Genomic DNA, 13,636 nt, shown 5'->3' on the forward strand with positions numbered 1-13,636 from the left:
TAGTTATTCTCTTACAATTTTTAGTTCTTCATTCATTTTTATTTCCATTCCATCCATTTCTTCCATCAATCATTCACCATGTCGAGTACTATTACCACGACTGCCGAAGGTGATCATGCTCACCGGTTGCACGAAGCAGTAGTACGTTCTACCACACAAATTGTGGAATCTCAACAAGCTGCTATGGAAGCGATGTTCTGTAAGCTTATTGAATGCCAAGCATATAATCATCATCAGATGTTAGAATTGTTAACATCAATTAACAAAGGACTTGCAGAACTAAATCATCGAAATGTGTTTAGCAAATAGTGTTCCTAGTAATATTCAGAAAGAAGAAGCAGGTGAAGTCGTCGAAAATGAATTGCCAGGTGACAATAAGCAATTGCACAAAGGTACGCGTTCGATTTTGGAATTTATCAATTAATGTAGAAAGTAGAAACTATTGATTGATCTTAAGATCATTCCTACCTAGGATTTTATTTATGTTCTACTAACAGTTCATCAAGAAAAATCTTCTCCAACTAAACCCCCTAGGAAGTTGAAATAATCCATTTCCAGTAGCTTAACCATGGTCCATGAATTGAACCTGTAAACCACTTTTAATAGTATTATTGATTTTGGTGAATTAATGACATGGATTTCTCACTTCCTTAACCAGATCTTCTAAAGCGAAAGATCCCTTCTGGGATGTACTCTTAACATAGCCATAAGTTATCTCTACATTAATTTATCACATCTAGTAGGAGATAAAAAAAAGTGTAAAATCATATGTGGCCTAGAAAATATAGATGTTAATTACATCTATGAGAGATGTTCTTAGAAAACCAGATACGTAAAACAATTTATCATCGGAGATTAAAAAAATTACCTCCTTAAACAAAAGATTTAGATCCAACATCTTAAAGGTTTACGTACAAAAAGCACACCAAAGTACCACGGGACACGGCAGATGGTAGTGGATCTGGTCTGGATATTTCAAAATCATTCAATCCGTCCTACCTTTCTCGAAAACCCCAAAGAAAACTTAAGGTGCCATAATTTAGCTCTATTTTGTATCACGGATTTGGTTCTCATGATTTCATGTATGTTCCACAGTTTTCTATCGAACTTAAAGATATTGAGCAGCTAGAGTGCTAGACCATATATATAGGCAACTATAATTATTATTTTCTTTTAAAAAAAAAAGGCTAGACAACCTAAAAAAAAGAATATTATTATTTAACTAGTAACCAAATAAGAAACCAACAAAAACTTAAAATAGAAATCTATTAGAAAAACCCTATAAGTACGGAAGTACTACTAATACTTGAAATAGAAAGTATATTTAAACCTAGTTTACAAGATACAACATTTATTCCAAAAAGAAAGTACAAACCAGGGAGACAACAACAGTACACAGTTACATGTTATAAACTTTGCTCTCCCATCAAAGAAAAGACTGCCGAACACTTTAGAGGGAAGTCCCCATTGGAAAAACAAAGATTTTACTGTGCGGTCTCTGGTCTTTGTTATGAAATATCCTTCTATTTCTCTCGGTCCATAGCGCCCACCGGATCCGTATATACAAAACAAATTAAATTATGTGCTAATACATTTCTTTACCATATTCTCGTATGCTACCACAGAGGATGAGGATCAAGTGGGTGAAGAAGCTCCGGTAGCGGATGGCCGAGTGACTCATGAGATAAATGAAGAAGATGATGATCAAGTGAATGAAGAGGCTCTCCTAGAGGATGCCCAAGTGACACAAGATCTAAATGAAGAAGATGATCAAGTGAATGAAGAGGCTCTCCTAGAGGATGTCCAAGTGACACAAGAGCTAAATGAAGAAGATGATCAAGTGAATGGAGAGGCTCCGGTAGAGCATGGTCAAGTGACTCAAGGGCTAACTGAAGAAGACTTTTTATTACTTTTTGCTCGGTTGCTAACTGAAGGTCAAGTGACTCATGAGATAAATGAAGAAAATGATGATCAAGTGAATGAGGATGGTCAAGTGACTCATGAGATAAATGAAGAAGATGGTGATCAAGTAAATGAAGAGGCTCCGGTGACAGTTGAGATACATGAAGAAGGTGCTCATCGAGAAAGTGTTTGTGATTTTAGTGGGTTGGAGCCCCTATGTGAAGCTGTAGACCAAAAAGACTGGAAAACGGCTATCAAATATGTTATGAGTAATCAAACAACCATTGAAGAAATTTTTAGAGTAAGAGATTTAGGAAAAGAAATTGAAGTGATATTTGGGAAAGCTGTATTCGCGTCACAGTGGAATTTGGTGGAGGAGATTGCAAAACTAGCTCCACCAAAAGCACTTGAGCGTTTGAATGCTCTGAATGGTTTTACAATACTGCACATGGCTGCAGCGTATGGAAATATTAAAATTGTTCAGGCGCTGGTAAACAAAAACCCGTACTTGACTCAAATACGATGCAGCCGTGGAACGGGTGGGTTGGTGCCGCTTACTTTAGCTTCAATGAGTGCATCAGATGATCAAAAGGAGATATTGGAATATCTCTACCCTGTAACTAGAGACTATGTATCCCAGGTTACTGGGGACGCCGGTCCAAGTCCATTTGCCAATAGTATGGGTGCGTGTCTAGTTATCGCGCTAATTGAAGCAGATTCCTATGGTACGTAAGCGACTATCTTTTTTTTTTTTGGTAAGACAAAATATGATCACTTGGAAGTAAATTCAATAACTCATGGACTACATCTGTTGTCTGTAGGTACTGCATTATCTATTTGCCGGCAGTTTCCATATTTGGTTAAACAAATGGTTGCGGTAGCCGAAGGCGAGTATTCCCTATTACAAAAGATTGTAGAGAGGCCGTTTTCATTTCTCAGCGGTGCTAATCTAACATGGTGGGAACGCAGCATCTACTCATGTTAGTCCTCCTATCTAACTTTTCTGTAAATTTGGTTAGAGCTGAAACAAAAGCTATCATGCATGTGAAATACTTCGTCTTTAATTTAGACTCGTTGTCATATGATTCGTGCTGGTATGCAAATGTGGTTGTGCAGTGATTGAAGTGAACATGGATCGTCCAATGGACTATGACATCACGATAGACAAAGATAAGCTTTCGCCTGGAAGCTCCAAAGGCACCAAAAAAGATGAAGAGAACCCTCCAGAGACCTCTAAAGGCTCCGCAACTAGTGAGGGCATCTCGACTGATTATAAGGGAAATATAACCGGTTACATTTCAGTCTATCTCAGGCGCTACTTAATGCTAGGTATTTTTCTTTTAAAATTTCACATTTGCAGCCTCCAGAGTCCACATTCTAAATGCGTAAAACAAGTCTATCTTAGGCGCTAGGTATACTTAATGCTAGGCGCTAACTTATTAGTACTTCATTTTCACTATTGTTTCAGTGCCTCATGTCAAACAGTTATATAACAAAAAGTTGATGCACCAACAAGCCGTTGCTTTGGTTAAAAATGGATTAACTTCTCTTTATGAATCAAAGACCAACTTACAACTGGAAAACTATTTCAGTAATTCGAGCATCATGAGTACAGCCATAAAATACGGATCCACGGAATTTGTATTGGAGTGTCTTGGGACATTTAGATTCCTAATTTATCATCCAGACCTGAGTTTAAAAATAAGTAAAATGGTTATTGAAGAGCGGAATGTGAAGATGTTTAACTACATTTGTGAAGAAAACGAAAAATTGAAAAGGGATAGACTTTCTTTTTTGGACGAAAATAAAAACACTATCTTACACTACGCTGCCACATTAGCCAGTACTCGTCAACTCAACTCCATACCCGGTGCAGCATTTCAAGTGCAGAAACAAATGCAGTGGTTTAAGGTAATTAATATTCGTGTATAAGATGATTTGGTAATTTATGTTTACGCTGTTTTCTAAGTTATCCAGGTTTTCCTAATTGAAATCTTAATTATATTTTATAGGGGGTTGAAAGCATTGTGTTACGGAAGGATAGGTTTGTAAGAAATGGCGATGGGCATACAGCCCGATTTTTATTCACAGAGAACCACAAGGAATTAATGGGAAAAGGGGAGACATGGATGAAGGATACATCCGGATCATGTATGTTAGTAGGTGCTCTCATAGCAACTGTAGCATTTGCAGCTGCTCTTACTGTCCCCGGTGGTAACGTAAGTGACAATAGTAGTAATACTGGTATCCCAGTTTTTCTTCAGAAGAAATCGTTTATGGTTTTCGCGATAGCAGATGCATTAGCTCTCTTCTCTTCTATAACGTCAGTAATGATGTTCTTAACAGTATACACGTCTCGATATTCAGAAGAGGACTTTCTGAAATCATTACCGCAAAAAATGATTATAGGGCTTGCAACTCTCTTCCTTTCGATGGCCACCATATTAGTTTCTTTCGGAGCAGCATTTACTATTGTTCTTGGAAAACGATTCTCATGGGCACCCATCGCCATGGCACTATTTGGTTGTGTTCCAGTATTTTTGTTTGGTTTTTTGCAGTTTCCATTTTTTGTCGGAATGGTACGGTCTACATTTTGGCCAATAATCTTTTGGAAGCGAAAGCTTCGCATCTGATATTAAGAAAATGAAAGAGAACTGAACCTTGTAGGAGAACTATTTCTATCAAATCCACTCATATATATGTCCATATGCGAGCGTTATTGAGTAGTCAGGTGAAGCTTGCAGCCTATATGTTGAGTACATGGTTGTATCATGTATGTTTGAAAATGTAACGAAAGTGAAATAATTATTATGGAATTGTGCCAGGCTTTAGATTTTGCAAGAACGGTTAATAACTTATGGTCAATAGCGATTATAATGGCCGTTGCTGTTTCCTAAAAAATAACCTAGTATTACAAGGACGCAAGGTTAAGGCACATTTGGTACATAATAATCATCAAAGTATTGGGCTATACGAGTTAGAAATGACCTTATGCAAAATCTAAAGCCTGGCACAATTCCATAATAATTATTTCACTTTCGTTACATTTTCAAACATACATGATACAACCATGGTCAATAGCGATTATAATGGCCGTTGCTGTGATGTTTATGAATGATTTAATGGTTTGGTTTATGTGGGTTGTTGTCGAATGCAGTGAAGGATATATAGTGGTGATAGTAATAACCAATAATCTCATATCTGAATCACCAGCAAAAACGCACATTACGAATGCCTGAACCAGCCACTCTTCTAATTTTTACAGTAAGAAATTTGGTGGTTCTACTAGTCTGATTCTCTGTTTCCTATTCCCCCTTGGTGCCGGAACCGTACCGAAACCGCACCGGAACCGAATGGTACCGGAACCGAGGTACACGGTACCGGTCCAAAATCTTCGTACCGATCCTAGGGAGGTACAGGTACTCGGCCTCGGCAAGAACCGAGCCGAAACGTACCGTGTGCACCCTTACGCCCTTCCACCATAAGATTTGATAGGAATAGGGTTTTTAAAATCTGAATGAGACTTCAAAATAATAATGAATGACTAGATTTTGATGGTCGATAATTGGTGTGCAAATTTGGTCCTTCCACCAAAGGATTTGGTAGGGATAGGGTTTTGAAAACCTGAATGAGACTTCAAAATAACAATGAATGACTAGATTTTGATGGTCGATAATTGGTCGGTAAATTTGGTCCACACTTTGCTTTTTATTTTATTTTTTTATACAACATTGTAATTATTTTTCGATCCGTCTGGCAGGGGTGGATCCAAGAAATGGACCAAATATGCACCGGTTTCCTTCATCACTGGATCTGTAGGGGCTGGGTTTTTAAGGCTTGGGTGGGACCTGCAAAAGAGTTTGAATGATTGGATTTCGTTTGTCCACATTTGGACCATAAAAATTGGTCCAATATTTAGTTTTTCCGATTATCTTCATAGAGAGTTAGAATTTAAGAAAGGGAATGAATTTTGTTAATTTGTACCTTCATACACAAGATAATAATCAATCATTATCATAATAACCGATCATTATCATTGGCAGTTGTAAACAATTTTAATCAAATAAGTGAGATGATATTTTTGCATTGGAAAATGCAAATTTTGCATTTATAGAAAAACAAATGGAAAATATTCATGTTAATTTGCATTCTCCAATGCCAAAGACATGATCTTTCTTTTATTAACTTCTTATGGTAATGATTAGTTGTTATTTTGTGAAGGATATATCAAAATCTTACTATAGTACCATCAAAAACAAAAAAAAATCTTACTATAGTAGTCAAATCACATATTATAAAATGGGTAAAATATGGATGAAACTACAACAAGTCATGGTAAAATAAAAATAAAAATGAACATGTTAAATCATAACGGGATAACATCAACTTGGGCTATGTTATTATACGACTGGCCCAAAAAATGCAACAAAATGCAGGATGCTGAATTATTAGTTATGTTCGATGCTATTTTCTTCGGGGAAAAAAAAAGAAAAAAAAACACAAACCTAAAGTTACTTTGTGTCTAGAGTGGTTCTAGATAGATCGTGTGGGCAAACCACACAAAAATCGAATTTGGATTTTTTCTCATGGATTTTTTTGTGTGGTCCAAATAGGCCTTGCGGAGGACAGTAGGAGGTCCCGTATTTGTGAAAAATTTCGAATGTTTTATTTTTGGTGGTTTTTCTTAGCGGTCCGCCGAGTTTTTTTCGTTATGTCTTGTTTGTCAGAAATTTCAAACAACCGTGATGAATGTTTTAACTATGAGTTGGAAAACAACCAACGAACTTATGTCTTTTATCACATGGCCAGATATGATTTTTCTTTTCAAGTTCTCACTATTTATTAACGTTATTAAGATTTTTTTTTCCTAGATTTTCAAGATGAAAGCTTGTTTTCTTAAGAGGGAGCACATATTAGTAAGATGTTGGAGTAAATTGACTTATGTTACCCATACAAAATTGATGACCGGTGATCAAATCATCCTCTATTGGTAAGGTAGAATTCCTTACACAAAATTGGTTAAAAAGATCAAATCAACAATTTCTGGGTGAAAATGACACTTAGATTTTGATACTGTTTAAATAGACAAAAGTGTAAAAATAGCCAGGATGTAAACAGTTTCATCCTACCCATTTTCAAATATTTTTTCTTATTTTTAATTTACATCTGGATGCATCCAGTTTCATCCTTGCTATTTTTTAAGTTAAAGTCAAGATGAATCCAGTTTCATCCTTGTTATTTTTTTGGTGTCCATTTCACCCATACTAATATTTACTCGTCCATTTGAACCATGTTTTAAAAATATTTGGACAAATGACCCATTTTCCGAATTCCTTATTTATCTTCATGGACACTAATGCTTAGGAGGGTAGCTGTAGGTCCTGCTTGTTTCCTACTGCTGTGCATAGTGTTAGTCATTGCAAAGAAAAGAAATGGTGCAAATTTGGCGCCGGTAGGATAATTGCTGGAGGTAGACTCAATTTATAGACTAAGAAAAGGATCTTGTCGTGCATCACGCCAGACCTACTATACTAAAAAAGGGCTGTTTGTTTGAACAAATTCGGCGACCGTATAACAAATTGTTGCTTATAGCTGACTTTATGAACCTTAATAGAGATAGGATAATTGTGGAATGTGATGTTGCACAGTCTCAACCAATAGGATAATTGTGGAATGTGATTTTTTTTTTTTTTTTTTTGAAGCATAAATGGAATGTGATGTTCAGGGTTATATTGTCCCATAGGATAATGAGAGGGGAATGACTCTAGCATTGAGATCATTAGCGGGATCAATTGAGAATGGGTTAACCGTTTTCATGACGTCCATTTCGAAATCTAGGATCTAGATATATCGTCCCATATTTGTTCCGCTGTTAGTGTTTTTGGATTTTTTTCAGTATAAGGAGATTGATCTTTTTCAGTTTACTAAGTATCCCTTTAAGTTTTGATATTGCGAAATGCGAAATGATGAAGAAACTACTTGATAATTTATCATCATATGTATCTGAATACAGATAAGAACATTGCTGCAACAAATTCCATCATTTCCGGCAAGGCATAATTGTGTTCGTTCAGTTATTTAAATCAATCAACATAAGCAACTAACTACAGTGGTATATGCCTTTCTCTTCCAATCCCCATATAGTATGGAATTCATAAATGGGCATAACTGAATGGCTTGCATATGAGGGAGGTTCGATTGTGTGGAAATTCATAGGGAAATTTTCCATATCGTGTACTGAGTATCATGCTTTCCGAGAAACATCTTCTTGGGGACCGTTGAATGTAAGAAAATATTTTGTATTTTGATTTTAGTGTTTGGGGTTCACCTGATTCTCTTAGAATATTCAGCATCCGGCCAAATATAGGAAGCTTCATAGTGGTTGGCTCTAACAGGAACAATGAACGGAAATTAGTACTCAAATTTCTAGATGTAGAAATAAAAATTTCAATGTGAATGTAAGAAAAAAATAATATACTCCTTAAAAAATTATCGGTTTTCTTTTAGGAGAGAATCATCTGTGACTGTGATGCATTCTTACGATTCTTAATTTATCAGGCCAGCTAATTATACGTCCGATTCAAAATACTTACTGATTAAGGATTACAATTATACTTATTAATTAACCAATTGCAATTGTAAATTGTACTCAACATTAAGTTAGCTTTATTCTTATTGGGTTAAGTACAACAACCCCCAATAAGAGAGGTAAGAAGTAAGAACCATAAGAAGTAAAAGAACAAAACTCCACCAATTGAACACTGGTATTGTATTCTATTGATTAAATTAACCAACCGATGTCTATTGTATCGCAATCACCATTAGGTTAGCTGTCCTATCTTGTGGAATCTCAACTTCTGATATACCGTACCATTAGGTGCAAGACATGCATGCATGGTAACGTACCATAAGTACATCATTGGGCTCAATCCATCTAGTATTTATAGTTGTAATCGTTTTGTGAATTTTCATCACCATCTATTCTGTCTTTTGATATATTCTCTGGCTTAGTTATTCTCTTACAATTTTTAGTTCTTCATTCATTTTTATTTCCATTCCATCCATTTCTTCCATCAATCATTCACCATGTCGAGTACTATTACCACGACTGCCGAAGGTGATCATGCTCACCGGTTGCACGAAGCAGTAGTACGTTCTACCACACAAATTGTGGAATCTCAACAAGCTGCTATGGAAGCGATGTTCTGTAAGCTTATTGAATGCCAAGCATATAATCATCATCAGATGTTAGAATTGTTAACATCAATTAACAAAGGACTTGCAGAACTAAATCATCGAAATGTGTTACTAGCAAATAGTGTTCCTAGTAATATTCAGAAAGAAGAAGCAGGTGAAGTCGTCGAAAATGAATTGCCAGGTGACAATAAGCAATTGCACAAAGGTACGCGTTCGATTTTGGAATTTATCAATTAATGTAGAAAGTAGAAACTATTGATTGATCTTAAGATCATTCCTACCTAGGATTTTATTTATGTTCTACTAACAGTTCATCAAGAAAAATCTTCTCCAACTAAACCCCCTAGGAAGTTGAAATAATCCATTTCCAGTAGCTTAACCATGGTCCATGAATTGAACCTGTAAACCACTTTTAATAGTATTATTGATTTTGGTGAATTAATGACATGGATTTCTCACTTCCTTAACCAGATCTTCTAAAGCGAAAGATCCCTTCTGGGATGTACTCTTAACCACTAGCCATAAGTTATCTCTACATTAATTTATCACATCTAGTAGGAGATAAAAAAAAGTGTAAAATCATATGTGGCCTAGAAAATATAGATGTTAATTACATCTATGAGAGATGTTCTTAGAAAACCAGATACGTAAAACAATTTATCATCGGAGATTAAAAAAATTACCTCCTTAAACAAAAGATTTAGATCCAACATCTTAAAGGTTTACGTACAAAAAGCACACCAAAGTACCACGGGACACGGCAGATGGTAGTGGATCTGGTCTGGATATTTCAAAATCATTCAATCCGTCCTACCTTTCTCGAAAACCCCAAAGAAAACTTAAGGTGCCATAATTTAGCTCTATTTTGTATCACGGATTTGGTTCTCATGATTTCATGTATGTTCCACAGTTTTCTATCGAACTTAAAGATATTGAGCAGCTAGAGTGCTAGACCATATATATAGGCAACTATAATTATTATTTTCTTTTAAAAAAAAAAGGCTAGACAACCTAAAAAAAAAGAATATTTATTATTTAACTAGTAACCAAATAAGAAACCAACAAAAAACTTAAAATAGAAATCTATTAGAAAAACCCTATAAGTACGGAAGTACTACTAATACTTGAAATAGAAAGTATTATTTAAACCTAGTTTACAAGATACAACATTTATTCCAAAAAGAAAGTACAAACCAGGGAGACAACAACAGTACACAGTTACATGTTATAAACTTTGCTCTCCCATCAAAGAAAAGACTGCCGAACACTTTAGAGGGAAGTCCCCATTGGAAAAACAAAGATTTTACTGTGCGGTCTCTGGTCTTTGTTATGAAATATCCTTCTATTTCTCTCGGTCCATAGCGCCCACCGGATCCGTATATACAAAACAAATTAAATTATGTGCTAATACATTTCTTTACCATATTCTCGTATGCTACCACAGAGGATGAGGATCAAGTGGGTGAAGAAGCTCCGGTAGCGGATGGCCGAGTGACTCATGAGATAAATGAAGAAGATGATGATCAAGTGAATGAAGAGGCTCTCCTAGAGGATGCCCAAGTGACACAAGATCTAAATGAAGAAGATGATCAAGTGAATGAAGAGGCTCTCCTAGAGGATGTCCAAGTGACACAAGAGCTAAATGAAGAAGATGATCAAGTGAATGGAGAGGCTCCGGTAGAGCATGGTCAAGTGACTCAAGGGCTAACTGAAGAAGACTTTTTATTACTTTTTGCTCGGTTGCTAACTGAAGGTCAAGTGACTCATGAGATAAATGAAGAAAATGATGATCAAGTGAATGAGGATGGTCAAGTGACTCATGAGATAAATGAAGAAGATGGTGATCAAGTAAATGAAGAGGCTCCGGTGACAGTTGAGATACATGAAGAAGGTGCTCATCGAGAAAGTGTTTGTGATTTTAGTGGGTTGGAGCCCCTATGTGAAGCTGTAGACCAAAAAGACTGGAAAACGGCTATCAAATATGTTATGAGTAATCAAACAACCATTGAAGAAATTTTTAGAGTAAGAGATTTAGGAAAAGAAATTGAAGTGATATTTGGGAAAGCTGTATTCGCGTCACAGTGGAATTTGGTGGAGGAGATTGCAAAACTAGCTCCACCAAAAGCACTTGAGCGTTTGAATGCTCTGAATGGTTTTACAATACTGCACATGGCTGCAGCGTATGGAAATATTAAAATTGTTCAGGCGCTGGTAAACAAAACCCGTACTTGACTCAAATACGATGCAGCCGTGAACGGGTGGGTTGGTGCCGCTTACTTTAGCTTCAATGAGTGCATCAGATGATCAAAAGGAGATATTGGAATATCTCTACCCTGTAACTAGAGACTATGTATCCCAGGTTACTGGGGACGCCGGTCCAAGTCCATTTGCCAATAGTATGGGTGCGTGTCTAGTTATCGCGCTAATTGAAGCAGATTCCTATGGTACGTAAGCGACTATCTTTTTTTTTTTGGTAAGACAAAATATGATCACTTGGAAGTAAATTCAATAACTCATGGACTACATCTGTTGTCTGTAGGTACTGCATTATCTATTTGCCGGCAGTTTCCATATTTGGTTAAACAAATGGTTGCGGTAGCCGAAGGCGAGTATTCCCTATTACAAAAGATTGTAGAGAGGCCGTTTTCATTTCTCAGCGGTGCTAATCTAACATGGTGGGAACGCAGCATCTACTCATGTTAGTCCTCCTATCTAACTTTTCTGTAAATTTGGTTAGAGCTGAAACAAAAGCTATCATGCATGTGAAATACTTCGTCTTTAATTTAGACTCGTTGTCATATGATTCGTGCTGGTATGCAAATGTGGTTGTGCAGTGATTGAAGTGAACATGGATCGTCCAATGGACTATGACATCACGATAGACAAAGATAAGCTTTCGCCTGGAAGCTCCAAAGGCACCAAAAAAGATGAAGAGAACCCTCCAGAGACCTCTAAAGGCTCCGCAACTAGTGAGGGCATCTCGACTGATTATAAGGGAAATATAACCGGTTACATTTCAGTCTATCTCAGGCGCTACTTAATGCTAGGTATTTTTCTTTTAAAATTTCACATTTGCAGCCTCCAGAGTCCACATTCTAAATGCGTAAAACAAGTCTATCTTAGGGCTAGGTATACTTAATGCTAGGCGCTAACTTATTAGTACTTCATTTTCACTATTGTTCAGTGCCTCATGTCAAACAGTTATATAACAAAAAGTTGATGCACCAACAAGCCGTTGCTTTGGTTAAAAATGGATTAACTTCTCTTTATGAATCAAAGACCAACTTACAACTGGAAAACTATTTCAGTAATTCGAGCATCATGAGTACAGCCATAAAATACGGATCCACGGAATTTGTATTGGAGTGTCTTGGGACATTTAGATTCCTAATTTATCATCCAGACCTGAGTTTAAAAATAAGTAAAATGGTTATTGAAGAGCGGAATGTGAAGATGTTTAACTACATTTGTGAAGAAAACGAAAAATTGAAAAGGGATAGACTTTCTTTTTTGGACGAAAATAAAAACACTATCTTACACTACGCTGCCACATTAGCCAGTACTCGTCAACTCAACTCCATACCCGGTGCAGCATTTCAAGTGCAGAAACAAATGCAGTGGTTTAAGGTAATTAATATTCGTGTATAAGATGATTTGGTAATTTATGTTTACGCTGTTTTCTAAGTTATCCAGGTTTTCCTAATTGAAATCTTAATTATATTTTATAGGGGGTTGAAAGCATTGTGTTACGGAAGGATAGGTTTGTAAGAAATGGCGATGGGCATACAGCCCGATTTTATTCACAGAGAACCACAAGGAATTAATGGGAAAAGGGGAGACATGGATGAAGGATACATCCGGATCATGTATGTTAGTAGGTGCTCTCATAGCAACTGTAGCATTTGCAGCTGCTCTTACTGTCCCCGGTGGTAACGTAAGTGACAATAGTAGTAATACTGGTATCCCAGTTTTCTTCAGAAAAATCGTTTATGGTTTTCGCGATAGCAGATGCATTAGCTCTCTTCTCTTCTATAACGTCAGTAATGATGTTCTTAGCAGTATACACGTCTCGATATTCAGAAGAGGACTTTCTGAAATCATTACCGCAAAAAATGATTATAGGGCTTGCAACTCTCTTCCTTTCGATGGCCACCATATTAGTTTCTTTCGGAGCAGCATTTACTATTTACTATTGTTCTTGGAAAACGATTCTCATGGGCACCCATCGCCATGGCACTATTTGGTTGTGTTCCAGTATTTTTGTTTGGTTTTTTGCAGTTTCCATTTTTTGTCGGAATGGTACGGTCTACATTTTGGCCAATAATCTTTTGGAAGCGAAAGCTTCGCATCTGATATTAAGAAAATGAAAGAGAACTGAACCTTGTAGGAGAACTATTTCTATCAAATCCACTCATATATATGTCCATATGCGAGCGTTATTGAGTAGTCAGGTGAAGCTTGCAGCCTATATGTTGAGTACATGGTTGTATCATGTATGTTTGAAAATGTAACGAAAGTGAAATAATTATTATGGAAT

At 36.5% G+C, this 13,636-nt stretch overlaps 3 protein-coding genes across 4 annotated transcripts; all 3 read left to right on the forward strand.

Annotated features, from left to right (window-relative positions):
* Positions 1 to 292: 292 nt before the first annotated feature.
* Positions 293 to 4,726, forward strand: LOC113324707. Its single transcript, XM_026573001.1, has 6 exons — positions 293 to 392; positions 1,626 to 2,627; positions 2,724 to 2,882; positions 3,019 to 3,231; positions 3,371 to 3,813; positions 3,915 to 4,726. The coding sequence occupies exons 1-6, from the start codon at positions 293 to 295 to the stop codon at positions 4,533 to 4,535; spliced, it is 2,538 nt and encodes an 845-aa protein (XP_026428786.1). The 3' UTR covers positions 4,536 to 4,726.
* A 4,082-nt stretch (positions 4,727 to 8,808) lies between these two features.
* Positions 8,809 to 11,331, forward strand: LOC113324708. The gene is made up of 2 exons (XM_026573002.1): positions 8,809 to 9,304; positions 10,544 to 11,331. The coding sequence occupies exons 1-2, from the start codon at positions 8,989 to 8,991 to the stop codon at positions 11,329 to 11,331; spliced, it is 1,104 nt and encodes a 367-aa protein (XP_026428787.1). The 5' UTR covers positions 8,809 to 8,988.
* A 29-nt stretch (positions 11,332 to 11,360) lies between these two features.
* On the forward strand, positions 11,361 to 13,267 carry LOC113320517. Of its 2 annotated transcripts, XR_003346143.1 has the most exons (6): positions 11,361 to 11,543; positions 11,639 to 11,797; positions 11,934 to 12,146; positions 12,284 to 12,726; positions 12,828 to 13,033; positions 13,159 to 13,267. XR_003346143.1 is itself a non-coding variant. In XM_026568423.1 (5 exons), exons 1-5 carry the CDS (start codon positions 11,387 to 11,389, stop codon positions 12,921 to 12,923), a joined length of 1,068 nt encoding a protein of 355 aa, XP_026424208.1. In that variant the 5' UTR covers positions 11,361 to 11,386; the 3' UTR covers positions 12,924 to 13,061. The 2 variants fall into 2 exon arrangements, 1 of the variants encoding a protein (XP_026424208.1); XM_026568423.1 differs by lacking the exon at positions 13,159 to 13,267 and having other exon boundaries at positions 12,828 to 13,061.
* The last annotated feature ends 369 nt before the right edge of the window (positions 13,268 to 13,636 follow it).

The sequence above is a fragment of the Papaver somniferum genome, chromosome 11 (genome assembly GCF_003573695.1).
Source record: "Papaver somniferum cultivar HN1 chromosome 11, ASM357369v1, whole genome shotgun sequence".
In the NCBI taxonomy this organism is placed as follows: Eukaryota; Viridiplantae; Streptophyta; class Magnoliopsida; order Ranunculales; family Papaveraceae; genus Papaver; species Papaver somniferum.

Coding starts and splice junctions, on each gene's coding strand:
- LOC113324707 (XM_026573001.1), top strand. CDS start 293: ATGTGTTTAGCAAATAGTGTTCCTAGTAATATTCAGAAAGAAGAAGCA. Junction 2,628..2,723: donor AATTGAAGCAGATTCCTATG/GTACGTAAGCGA, acceptor TGTTGTCTGTAG/GTACTGCATTATCTATTTGC. Junction 3,814..3,914: donor AACAAATGCAGTGGTTTAAG/GTAATTAATATT, acceptor TATATTTTATAG/GGGGTTGAAAGCATTGTGTT.
- LOC113320517 (XM_026568423.1), top strand. CDS start 11,387: ATGAGTGCATCAGATGATCAAAAGGAGATATTGGAATATCTCTACCCT. Junction 11,544..11,638: donor AATTGAAGCAGATTCCTATG/GTACGTAAGCGA, acceptor TGTTGTCTGTAG/GTACTGCATTATCTATTTGC. Junction 12,727..12,827: donor AACAAATGCAGTGGTTTAAG/GTAATTAATATT, acceptor TATATTTTATAG/GGGGTTGAAAGCATTGTGTT.
- LOC113324708 (XM_026573002.1), top strand. CDS start 8,989: ATGTCGAGTACTATTACCACGACTGCCGAAGGTGATCATGCTCACCGG. Junction 9,305..10,543: donor CAATAAGCAATTGCACAAAG/GTACGCGTTCGA, acceptor ATGCTACCACAG/AGGATGAGGATCAAGTGGGT.